The sequence below is a fragment of the Pelobates fuscus genome, chromosome 4, assembly GCF_036172605.1.
Source record: "Pelobates fuscus isolate aPelFus1 chromosome 4, aPelFus1.pri, whole genome shotgun sequence".
NCBI lineage: Eukaryota > Metazoa > Chordata > Amphibia > Anura > Pelobatidae > Pelobates > Pelobates fuscus.
Window position 1 is genome coordinate 187,015,303 of NC_086320.1, and position 14,238 is coordinate 187,029,540.

The 14,238-nt window shown below is 39.4% G+C and overlaps 1 protein-coding gene across 1 annotated transcript in view; it reads left to right on the forward strand.

Annotated features, from left to right (window-relative positions):
• The window catches only part of LOC134608749 (cadherin-9-like), a 338,385-nt gene that overhangs the window by 302,607 nt on the left and 21,540 nt on the right, over positions 1-14,238 (forward strand). The window contains exons 10-11 of the mRNA XM_063451835.1: positions 4,299-4,416; positions 4,516-4,767. Coding sequence (XP_063307905.1) covers positions 4,299-4,416; positions 4,516-4,767 — 370 coding nt within the window. The remainder of the gene's footprint in view (positions 1-4,298; positions 4,417-4,515; positions 4,768-14,238) is intronic.

Genomic DNA, 14,238 nt, shown 5'->3' on the forward strand with positions numbered 1-14,238 from the left:
TGGGGCCATGGGAAATGTATGTAAGCATGTATATAAATAAATATAGTTCTCTGGTCCTTTACCAAAGGATGCTACTGATACTAAAATCAGATACTACAGCTTTTACTCTCCACATCCTTTCTTGTTCCTCTTTTAGTGATTGGTATGTGTTTACCGTCTCAGATTCCTCAAATACATATATATATATATATATATATATATATATATATATATATACATATACACACACACACACACACATATATATATATATATATATATATATATATATATATATATATATATATATATATATATATATATATATATATATATAAAATCCACGATCCTGCACTCATTTGTAGTATAACTGCCACGGCGCTCTTTCAGCCAAATCAACATAAATCTCCACGAACAAAGGCACACGCTGGGCTTTTTGAAGAAAGTTATTCGTCTTTATTTATAATACACAGGTTACAGCAAACCCGTTTCTGGTTCGTGATATATATGTATATATATATATAAATTCTAAATCTCTGGCACTCTTCCCCAGCAAAAATTCAAGTAAATCCAAATTTGACCAAGGTGCCTCTCCGTGCACATATGTAATCAAAGAAATGAGAGCACTCACTGGTTTTAAATAAATCATTGTATTAAATATAAAGCATATAAATCAACGTTTCGACCGTCAAACGGTCTTTATCAAGACCGTTTGATGGTCGAAACGTTGATTTATATGCTTTATATTTAATACAAAGATTTATTTAAAGCCAGTGAGTGCTCTCATTTCTTTGATTATATATATATGTATATATATATATATATATATATATATATATATATATATATATATATATATATATATATAATCAAAGAAATGAGAGCATAGTTAATAGAACGGTGGGGTACATTGACGTTGTGGCAGGCTTATGCAATGTATGATCATATAATGTAACTAAATCCCCATAATTTTTTGCCTAGATAAGGTGTTTTTAAAAAAAAACTTTTAAAAACTAATAAAATCTGTCAACATTGAAGTTGCTGTTTAGTAGATAGGAGAGTGCGCTGGATCCTGTGTATTGTTTATTATATATATATATATATATATATAGTTAATACAATGGTTTTCTTAGTGAGGCTTGGTAGTGCTTGGGAAGCAAAACCCAAATATGTTATGGTGGTGAAAAATTGTGATTGAAAACCCCTTCCACCTGAAGTCTGTGGATAGTTAATACAATGTTAAACAGAAATCTGCACACCAGTCAAGCCATAATACTTGCTTTTTCCACAGAAATCACAAATCTGCAGTGATGTTACTACCGCAAAGGATTCTGGGTGGGCATATGCAAATTAGCTTAACAAAAATATTCAGGTTCAAGGGGTTTTCAATCTCAGTTTCCCCACCATAACCTATTTGGATTTTGCTTCCCAAGCACTACCAAGCCTCAACAAGCAAACTAGTAACCAACCTCATGCTGATGAGTTGCATTAACAATGAAACAGCTGCCCATGAATGGTTTACTGGCTTTGCATCTTTTTCTTAAGTTGTTTTCCAAGCTGTTGTATACAGCAAACACAGACTAAAAGGAATCCATGTTTAAAATGGAATGAGGCAAAACTATGATTTTTTTTGTTAAGCTAATTTGCATGTCTACCCAAAATCCTTTACGGTAGTAATATCACTGCAGATTTCTGATTTATGTGGGAAAGGCAAGTCTTATGGCTTGACTGGTGTGCAGATTTTTGTTAAACATTGTATTAACTATCCACAGACTTCAGGGTTTTCAATCACAAATTTTCCCCACCATAACCTATGTGGACTATATATATAGATATATATCTAGATATATATATTGATTGGTGTAAGACTGCTCTATGACATATAAGACAATAAGATATATTGTCTTGCCCAATTGTAGATCATTGAATAGTAATAAAATATAACGTCAATCCTACCCCTTCCAATTGTTTTGTGATCAAATGTGATAAGCTATGCAGGGTTTTTTACTGGCTTAAAACAGGTTCATAAACAATGATTATAATGATCTATAGATGGATCTCGGCAATATATAGTTCATGTATTTATTAAATGAAGGAGTGAAGGATATTCACAGTAAGTAATTCACCTTGCCCAACTAACAAAACTGAGAGAAAAAAAACTATTTTTAAGATCAACTTTAATTATTTCTACTCATTTTGAAATGTTTGCTTCATAGAGGTAGAAGGGGTAATGTTTGCAAACAGGTATTTAATGCTTGCATTGGCCCATTGATTTTCAGTTGGCATTGTTTCAGAGTAGGAATTTCATTTGGGTGATGGAATGATTAAAAATTTCACTCTTCCCTAGATTACATGTAAAATTGGATAGTGAATTATAATTTAACAGTTTAGCAATGAGTGGGAGTAAGGAAGACAAAGGCTGTGTCAGGCTAGAAAGGAGATCATTAGCAAAAGCTGAAACTTACAATTCTTTAAATGAAACTCTTATACCCTCAATCCCTGTTTTTTCTTAAAAGCTTGAAAAAATGGTTTGAGTGTGGCAGACTGCCTAGCACCACGACTCGGTGCCTCTGCCAATCGCTGCTTCCTAGTACCTCTGAGTACTTTCAAGCACTCAACCAGACACCATAACCACCGTAGTCCCCACAGCCAGCGTTACAGCTTGGTTGGCGTCTCGTTGTCCTCCACCCTCCCTGGACCCAAGACAGGGATCCAGCTTCCATTGGGTAGACCTCTCCTACTCCAGAGAGTGTAGCAGGATTGCTCTTACAAGAGCTATAATCCAAAGGAGTATAGTGAATATAGCAATCCCCAGAGTGAATATAGCTGTTCCCTCCAAACATGAGATGAGACTCTATTTTGAGGGTGAAGAGGAACTGTTTAATGGCAGCCACAACTGGCCTTATATGCAAGTCCCCATGCAGGGATTTTTCCATAACATATTCCAGGGGCATTCCCCACTGGACCTGAGAGGGGATTGTGACAAAGTACACACTATAATTACATTGGCTGTCAGGTCCAGGACACTCCCACACAAAACAGGACAATCCCTCCCCTGTGCCTGAGATATAATTGAGTCAGGAACTGTACTAAACTCAATTATCTCCAGGCACAGAAAACATACATTTTAACAACACCCCAAAAGTACCCCCAAAACACATGGGAAACACACAAAAGTCACATTCCCTGATAGCTCTGATTTGGGGGACCAACATATCCGAAAATCACCCAGATCGGTTTCGGGGCTCGAGGTTTCCATAGAAGTCATATTTGAGACTGACCGTGCACATGGTCCTATGCCCAAAACAGTTTCAGGGAATTAGTGCCAACAGTCGGTCTCTCTTCATGGAGTAGAAAAGTACATAGATTACATAAGTTTTTAAAGGACCCATAGTCTTTTAGCAGGAGGCTGGCAAGCAGACCCCTCCAAGAATATGTGGCAGAGGCATTTCTGCCACATCGAGCACTTAAATAAATAGCTTGAATCCATCTGACCCAGTTTGTCCAAACCTCAAATCTGATCTGAATCCATCTGATCCAGTTTGTCCAAACCCTGAAGTAAGGAAAGGACAAGTCCACCCTTTCTGTATCAATTGAATAGAAACATGGAAGGCATGGATGATTTTTTTAGCCAGATGTGCCACATTGATGATTTTGATTATGTTATCCTTTGCCTCCCTTGATGGGACCAACCAGACTAATAAGAGTTGACTAGCTCCTTTAGTATTGGATCGAGGCATACAGCCAACATGAATTATTTCCTGTACACATTGTTCCATGGTTCCATGGTATAGGCCTATAACTACCACAATTAAATATTTGGCTCCAAACTAGTAGCAGAACTAATGTAGAGAGGGTTATGGTGCAAGTATTGTTTTTGGGCCTTGTAACAGTTAAAGAGTAGGCAAATCTGTCGTACAACTTCAATTAAGCTATGCTAGCTGAAGAACTACCATTTGTCCATCCTTGCAGGGTTTTATTTGTAAGCAATGTTTGTGTGTTTGAATGTAAACATGTTCCTGTATAGAGTATATGTGTGAATGTATAGGTGTAATTGTATGTACTGTTGCCATTGGAATGTGGTGGTTGCTGGTGTCTAGTGTTTGTGTTTGAATGCAGGGTGTCTGGATATATGTTAATTTAATACATAATATAGCCAAGTATAACGAGGTTGAAAGTATATTTGATTGTACACAAAAACCTGCTATTTACGTTTGTGTCAATTCAGTATGTATAATATAATACCTTAGCATTTGGCAGAAGTCCCTTTAGTGTATGAGTGTTTCATTTTGTAATTTTTTTTTTTCTTTTCTCCACAGATAATTCAAACAATAAGCGCTGCAGATAAGGATGAACCCCCTCGGGGACACACATTCTTCTTTGAAATGGTGCAAGAATTTTCAATGAACCCAAACTTCACAGTTATAGATAATAGAGGTAAAGAAAACTTGCTCTTTACAGTTTGCTAACAGAAGTAATTTGATCATTTTATTTACAAAACATGATTAACCATTTCTTGTTTGATCTAAATTCCAGACAATACAGCAAGCATTTTGACAAAAAAAAATGGATACAATAGACATAAAACAAGCATCTACGTTCTACCTATTATCATTTTTGACAATGATTATCCAGTCCAAAGCAGTACTGGAACATTGACCATAAGAGTGTGTGCTTGTGACAGAAAAGGGAACGTACAATCATGTGACGCAGAAGCTTACTTACTGCTTGCCGGACTCAGCACTGGTGCACTAATCGCAATTTTATTATGTATCACAATTCTTCTCAGTAAGTGCATTAAATGTTACACAACATGTATAATATGTAAAGTTTTTGAATTAGTGAATTGGTAAAAATATTTTAATGAAAAAAAAAAAAGAAACAAGCTGTAAGAATACATACACTTGCATTTCTGCACTCACCTGGTGCCCCTATCTCGCCAAATAGGCATCTCATCAGATTAACACCCTCAGACACCTTTATCGGTGTTTTTCAAGCCGGATGTTGCAGGCCCTTTTAATGACATCAGTCAGCCACACCCTCTCTATGACATCATTACGTCATTACTGATGCCCATTCACATTGTAGGGACATAGCAATAATAAAAAAAAAAACCGCTCCAGGCCTATAAATACTTCAGATATACTTATGTTTAGTGCCCTGTCATGGTTTCCACTTTGGTTATCCAAGAGCGCATTTTCTCTGTACTCTGATTACTGGTTATTGTTCTTGGATTATCTTTACTACTCTGTTCTCTGTGTCCCAGACCTTGGCTTGTTAATTTATTTAACCATGGCCTATTATTTGACATATCTATATCTTATTCTTTGCAAATTAAAGGGAAACTATGGTCACCAGAACAACAACAGGTTACTGTATTTGTTGTTGTGAGTATAATTGTGACAAGACCAATCTCGCCACTGTGCATTGGAGGAGCCTGGTTGCCTGCCTGCTGCCTTTTGACTATGGACCGGCATTTAAATACTTTATTTTCCTATGCAGAAAGGTCTATGCATGTATTTCTGCCCTGGCGTTCGGTAGATTCTCGGATTTACTGAATGAACTCATTTAACCAAGATAGCTATGCCATGGAGCCTATTCATGTAATAAAAGACTTTGGCTCCATGGCAATTGAACTGTATGTATGTGGTCTGAGCGACATTCAGTAATAATGTGCGCTCAGACCTAAGCTATCTGGGGATATGTTGCATGTCTGTATTTTATGTAATAAATGTAACCTTGTGTATTTTATTGTATTTTACTCTATTTTGCTACCATGTGGTTAATGGAGTTTTGCCTCTGTCCTTGGAGATAATTGGATTACTTCTCAATTATCTCCAGGATAGAAGACTCTGTGGAACTAGTTTTGGGCAGAAAAGCCATGCTTCATTTGATCACAAAGGACTTCAAGCTATCTTTTGAACCAATGGACCAATTTGGATGATTTTGACATGTGTTTGTATTTGGAGTATGCTGATTCTGTAAATGTAAGTGTGAATGTGATGCATACTTTTAAAGTTATGAATAATGTGGAAAACTGTATTTCTCTGCCAGTGATAATTACATTACACATTGTTTAAGGTAATTGTATCACAGGCAGATGGGAGGATTTTGTGTGGGAGTGTCTGAGTGTATTGTATGTGTTTATTGGTTGTTTACCAAAACCCTGTGGGTGGTACTAACGTGTATATAAGAACAATAAACCCACAGCTCTGGCTGTTCCTGCTTGACCCTCAAAACGGAGCCTTGTCTCGTTCTTGGGGGGGATTTATTGTATGCTGTTCCAGTTTGACTGCTAGGAGTGTAAACCTATTCGTATGGTTTTTCCTATTCGTCTGTTTACAGCATTCGTATGTTTGAGAGCATTCAAATGCTTCTCCGGTTCGGTGGATTGGTGTCTACAGTAGCTGTGCCTGTGTCTCTGGAAGGGGAAGATCTACTAAAAGGCTGTTAACCCCTTTTATGCCTGGGGGTGCTGTTACAATCATTCCCTGCAGGTCTTTTGCTGTAAAAATTGTAATTTCAGAGAAAATGCAGTATTTACATTACGTCCTAGGGATACCACCAGTAGCCACTCCACAGATGGCTACTAGAGGTTCGTCCAGAGGAAATGCTGATTGACCAGGGCTGTTTGACTTGTGCTGCTTTGTCCCTGATCTGCCTCCTTGACAAGCTCAGCTCTGAGAAAGCATGGTGATTGGCTAAGAAGCAGGCAGATCAGGAGCAGAGCCAGCAGCAGCAGGCTGTAATTCAAGTAAGATTTTACTATACTTAGAGGGGGCAGGAGGACTAGATAGAGCTTTATAGCTATAGGGTCAGGAATACATGTTTGTGTTCCTAATCCTATAGTGTTCCTTTATGTCTGGCTGCTCTAGTAATAGGTATTGCTATTTTTCCTGTGCTTGTGCTGGATGTTGCATGTTAGATTATCAATAGTGCTTTTTCTTATTAAGCATTACATTATAAATACATTTTGAAACACAACCTAAGAAAAGATGCAAAGCCAGTGAACCACTCATGGACAGCTGTTTCATTGTTAATGCAAATCATCAGCATGATATTGGTTACTGGTTTGCTTATTGAGGCTTGGTAGTGCTTGGAAAGCAAAACCCAAAAAGGTTATGGTGGGGAAAAAATTGTGATTGAAAACCCCTCCCCTTTGCGGTTGTAACATCACTGCAGATTTGTGATTTCTGTGGGAAAAGCAAGTCTTATGGCTTGACTGGTGTGCAGATTTTTGTTTACCTTGTATTAACTATTCACAGAATTCAGGTGGAAGGGGTTTTTAATCACAATTTTTTCCCACTATAAACTTTTTGTTTTTTGCTTCCCAAGCATTAACAATGAAATAGCTGTCCATGAGTGGTTCACTGGCTTTGCATTTTTTCCTAATTTTTCTCTTAAAGCTGTTGTATATGTTGTATAATTCTTATCTCACCACCAATACTTCCAATTGGTATTCTTTTGAGGGAAACCCACTCTGTGTTGTGTATTAATAGTGAATGTAATATCCCTCTGTCACCTCTTCCAAGGACTAACGTATATCTTTTTCCCCTTGTCCAGATAAATATATGACTAGCACTACTAAGGTGTTCTACCCGGTATTACAATGAAACAGCCAACACTGTAGTTCTTACCAGAGAGAAAACTTTACTTAGAATCTGCCCAGTTAAATATTACAGAAGAAGAATGTTACAGAGTTATAGTATCACAGAGTTACAATACATTCATAACACTCACACATTCCATCTATCTAATAATATCTGTTTAGAGAGAACTAGAACATTACCTACATATATCTATATATGAAAAAAATAATAACAAATGCAAAATAATAAAATGTAAAAACATATTTTTATTCTTGTATTTAAAAGGTGTAAAAGGTTCTATTGTGCAAAGAATCTTTAAATAGATAGACACTACAGGAAAAATAAAATAAAAAAAGAGATAGAAAAATATGTATATATATATATGCTCCTAGATTTCAGTTTGCATCTCTGTCTGACGCCCAAACTAATGGTACAGGTTAGCAACAAATGTATCGCTTGGTTGCTACTAAGAAAAATTTCAAAAGTGTAACAGAAGTACAATCAGAGATAGTGACAGAAACTTCTGATGAATCTGGAGTATCAGCAGGAAAAGCATATATTATATATATATATATATATATATATATTGGTTAGTCCATTAAAGTATTAACCTGAATATAGAGCTGTAGCAGTGGTACTCCACTGTGCTTTTTTAGGGCACCTATCGTGAAAGAAAGTAGCTTGTTGCTTAATGATCTTAGCTGAGGTGCTAAACTGTGCCTTCATCTAACATCTACTTGTTAGTAAATCCTGACTGACAAGCCATTCGGATCACTGGCAGAATAGCCTATGTATTTGATACCTCAAAACAAAATAGCGTATGACTTAGTGATCTTTGCTTGAGTGCTAAACTGTGCCTTTGAGGGCACCTACTCAATAGTAAATCCTAACTGACACGCTTTAGAATCTAGCTGTCTAGAAGTTCATATGATGTGCCTTCAAGGGCACCTATTAGCTATGATTACCGATATTATAATCTTTCTACTATCTTAGGGTCAAAATAAGCAGCTGGAGACCATATAGCTCCTAATGTGAATGAGATAGTTCTGTTCAGGTAATATGGGCTCAGATGCTGGGCAGCTGCATTCCAAACTCCTATCTATATTGTCATCATATTGTTAAATGCCGTTGAGGAGGAGATGCTATGTAAAGGAAGCCGGACTGAGTGAGCCTCTAAGCTGAGCCCCGACGCGCGTTTCGGCAGGCAGGCTCTTCAGGGGGAATGAAATGAAGGAGGACTTGTGAGTGATTTTTATATCGGAGAAGGGGAGTTCTGATAGGTTAACCCCTCATGACCAATAGGCGGATTAACTCAGAACTGACAGTTGAGAGCACCAATAGTGATGCTCAGCGGGTAAACATAATGGAATGATACTATTTACATATTGGTATTGCCGACTATCCAATGAGGAAACAGTCTGTGCCGGCTCGGCAATGAAAAGAGAAAGTGATAACGAGAGGGGTTTAAGAACTATAACCCCATAATTCAATATCTGAATAGTGCTGGAAATTTTTAGATTCACATTATAATGCACTAATGTATATGTGATGAGCCCCAACTATGTGAGGTATTAGACAGGATACAGTCATTTCATTGATTTTATACATGCCTGATCGGTATTGTGTAGATATTAAATGCAATAAATCCAATTTGTTATTCTTATTATATCGAGCAAGTCAAAAGGAAAGCCCTGGAGTTGTTTACAAAAAGTTACATTTTCAGCTCGATGAATTCCCTGTTCGAATAGAGAGTTAGGTGTCCAAGTGCATACAGATATTTTGGACCCGAATTGGTCATGAGGATAGTCAATACATTCTTGATGTGTCTGCTTTGATGTAGAGTGAAGAGTTCTATATTTGATTTGCATATTCATTAAAATATGATATATATATATATATATATATATATATATATAGTGTACTGACGTAGTGGTTATGGTGGTAGTGTTGGAATTTATCTATGGATGAATGAGGTGTAATTAAATTCCTCATTCAACCCCAAGGGGGCTATGGTTTTGAATTTGAAAATCCATTTTTACTTTTTGAACGAGACATAGATTGAAATCACCTTTTCAGGAGTGCGGTTGTAACTTTTCAATGCATTGAAAAGTGAGATGAGACATATTTGAATCATGAAAATTGGTGATATGTCTTGCTACATGGGGTGGGAGTATTGACATTGGTAATTGAGTGGATATGCTGAAGTATCCTTCTTCTAAATTGTTGGGAAGTTTTCCCAATATATTGTTTCCCACAACTGCATGTAATTAGATAGATCATTTTAGTGGTTCCACAATTGACAAAGGCATTAGTGGATCTTTAAATGGTTTTGGTTGGACACTGTAATTTTTGTTGGTTTGATATATTGACATGCTTTACAGTGTCCACATCTGTAAGTGCCCTTAGTCTGGGTTAGCCAAATAGGATCTTGTTTTTTGGGTGGCTGGTAACTGTGGACAAGTAAATCCTTGATGTTTTTAGCTCTCCGTGCCGTGAGTGATGGAAATTTAGGTAAAATTTCCTGCAGTTCGCTGTTGTGTGCTAGTATTGGCCAGTTGTTTGACATGATGCCAGTCATTCGGTTCCAACCTGAATCATAGGTGTTTCTTACCTAATTTGTAGACATGCTTGTTGGAATGCACGTTTAAGTACTCTATTTGGGTATCCCAAGGCTTTAAATCTCGAGCGCAGGTTGTTCAAGAAAGTTCCCATGTCAGTTCCCATGTTGTAAATAGCCAATTCCTCAGCTCAATTGATATGCAAATGTGATTTACTTTCACAAGGCCCAAAGTGTTTCTATCCTGTTATTTTACCAAGGATGTAGCTGTGCCTTTCCAACTATCTAAGCAGAAACTCCATTTGAAGATAATTCCTGATCTCCCGTACACATAGACTTAAAGGATCACTATAGTGTCAGGAAAACTAAGCGGTTTACCTGACACTATAGTGCCCTGAGGGTGCCCCCACCCTCAGGGTCTTCCTCCCGCTGGTCTCCTCCCGCTGGGGTTAAAACCCCTTCAGCAGCTTACCTTTTTCCAGCACCGGGCTCCCTCGGCACTGGTGACCTCTCCTCCCCCACCGACGTCAGTGGAGCCGAATGCGCATGCACGGCAAGTGCCGCGCGCGCATTCAAGCTGTCTATAAGAAAGCATTTTTCAATGCTTTCCTATGGATGCTCTGTGTGATGGAGGCATAATATGCCTCCAGCGTCGCAGATGCGCCTCTAGTGGCTGTCTGGAAGACAGCCACTAGAGGCTGGCTTAACCCTGCAATGTAAACATAGCAGTTTCTCTGAAACTGCTATGTTTGCATCTGCAGGGTTAAAACCTGAGGGACCTGGCACCCAGACCACTTCATTGAGCTGAAGTGGTCTGGATGACTATAGTGTCCCATTAATCAAGCACATATTAATCAGTTATAAATATTCATAATATTTTCCCCAACACTCCCCCCACTTGAATAAAATCTAATAAGGAGATTATTCACATACAACCCCGCCACCCACTCTGATTTCTGCTTATTAAAAATCAAGGCAAGACATAAACCCACACATATATTTTATATCCCTAAAATGGATGTGGGCTCTAATTTTTCCTGCTTAGTATGGAATTGTTTTAGTTCTTTCCTCCAACAGCAATATAAGATTAATAGATAGCAGATTAAAACAAATTGTAGGCAAACAAATACTACAGAAGCAGTTCTTAATCTTGGATGTGTGTAAGTATTGTAGGGTATGCTCCCCCAGGGCTCTTGAAAACTATTTGTTATTTCATTAAAAGCTCAAACAGGCTCTTAAAAAAAGTAAATAACCAAAACTACAACATAAGTCACTGTTGTAAAAAAATATACTACTATATGTTCTGTAGCAAGATAATACTGAGTAATAAGAATAATTAAAAAAGTGTCAAGGGCATCATAAACTGGAAATCCCATCAGAGCATAATTAATCTGTATTCAAAATCTTAATCCAGAAGGTTTCTCTCTGAAGAAGAACTCTTGATCTGTCCCTCCTCTACTTAAGGGAGGACACGATCTATGGCAGGCACAGGCAACCTTCGGCACTCCAGATGTTTTGGACTACACCTCCCATGATGGTTTGCCAGCATTATGGGTGTTAGAGCATCATGGGGGATATAGTCCACAACATCGGGAGTGCTGAAGATTGCCTATCCCTGATCTATGGTGTATATATGAATATATATATATATATATATATATATATATATATATATATATATTTGTAGTCGGGGACAAAAGCCGTATACATGATAAGTTAGATATATGAGCAAGTCGGTTGTGGTGTGCCGAAACCGACGTATCAGGTAGGCCTCTAATAAAATAGGGCCCACCTGTAATAGTAATTAGTGATGTCGCGAACACAACATTTTCGGTTCGCGAACGGCGGACGCGAACTTCCGCAAACGTTCGCGAACCGGCGAACCGGGCGAACCGCCATAGACTTCAATGGGCAGGCGAATTTTAAAACCCACAGGAACTCTTTCTGGCCACAATAGTGATGGAAAAGTTGTTTCAAGGGGACTAACACGTGGACTGTGGCGTGCCGGAGGGGGATCCATGGCAAAACTCCCATGGAAAATTACACAGTTGATGCAGAGTCTGGTTTTAATCCATAAAGGGCGTAAATCACCTAACATTCCTAAATCACAATGGATATGGATTGACACCTGACATATGACATATTGACACCTTGACATATGGATTGACACCTGTCCTCAGAGCCCCTGATACACACTGACACAGAGCAGAATAGGGACTGTTCCCCCTACATAGGGTCACTTGGCAGATATGGATTGACATATATCCTATGGATCCCTGATACACACTGACACAGAGCAGAATAGGGACTGTTCCCCCTACATAGGGTCACTTGGCAGATATGGATTCACACCTGTCCTCAGAGACCCTGATACACACTGACACAGAGCAGAATAGGGACTGTTCCCCCTACATAGGGTCACTTGGCAGATATGGATTGACACCTATCCTAATGATCCCTGATACACACTGACACAGAGCAGAATAGGGACTGTTCCCCCTACATAGGGTCACTTGGCAGATATGGATTGACACCTATCCTAATGATCCCTGATACACACTGACACAGAGCAGAATAGGGACTGTTCTCCTACATAAGGTCACTTGGCAGATATGGATTGACACCTGTCCTCGGGGACCCTGATACACACTGACACAGAGCAGAATAGGGACTGTTCCCCCTACATAGGGTCACTTGGCAGATATGGATTGACACATGTCCTCAGCGACCCTGATACACACTGACACAGAGCAGAATAGGGACTGTTCCCCCTACATAGGGTCACTTGGCTGATATGGATTGACACCTGTCCTCAGGGACCCTGATACACACTGACACAGAGCAGAATAGGGACTGTTCCCCCTACATAGGGTCACTTGGCAGATATGGATTGACACCTATCCTAATGATCCATGATACACACTGACGCAGAGCAGAATAGGGACTGTTCCCCCTACATAGGGTCACTTGGCAGATATGGATTGACACCTATCCTAATGATCCCTGATACACACTGACAGAGCAGAATTGGGACTGATCCCCCTACATAGGGTCACTTGGCAGATATGGATTGACACCTGTCCTCAGGGACCCTGATACACACTGACACAGAGTAGAATAGGGACTGTTCCTCCTACATAGGGTCACTTGGCAGATATGGATTCACACCTGTCCTCAGGGACCCTGATACACAGACACAGAGCAGAATAGGGACTGTTCTCCTACATAGGGTCACTTGGCAGATATGGATTGACACCTGTCCTCAGGGACCCTGATACACACTGACACAGAGCAGAATAGGGACTGTTCCCCCTACATTGGGTCACTTGGCAGATATGGATTGACACCTGTCCTCAGAGACCCTGATACACACTGACACAGAGCAGAATAGGGACTGTTCCTCCTACATAGGGTCACTTGGCAGATATGGATTCACACCTGTCCTCGGGGACCCTGATACACACTGACACAGAGCAGAATAGGGACTGTTCCTCCTACATAGGGTCACTTGGCAGATATGGATTCACACCTGTCCTCGGGGACCCTGATACACACTGACACAGAGCAGAATAGGGACTGTTCTCCTACATAGGGTCACTTGGCAGATATGGATTGACACCTATCCTAATGATCCCTGATACACACTGACACAGAGCAGAATAGGGACTGTTCTCCTACATAAGGTCACTTGGCAGATATGGATTGACACCTGTCCTCGGGGACCCTGATACACACTGACACAGAGCAGAATAGGGACTGTTCCCCCTACATAGGGTCACTTGGCAGATATGGATTGACACATGTCCTCAGGGACCCTGATACACACTGACACAGAGCAGAATAGGGACTGTTCCCCCTACATAGGGTCACTTGGCTGATATGGATTGACACCTGTCCTCAGGGACCCTGATACACACTGACACAGAGCAGAATAGGGACTGTTCCCCCTACATAGGGTCACTTGGCAGATATGGATTGACACCTATCCTAATGATCCATGATACACACTGACGCAGAGCAGAATAGGGACTGTTCCCCCTACATAGGGTCACTTGGCAGATATGGATTGACACCTATCCTAATGATCCCTGATACACACTGACAGAGCAGAAT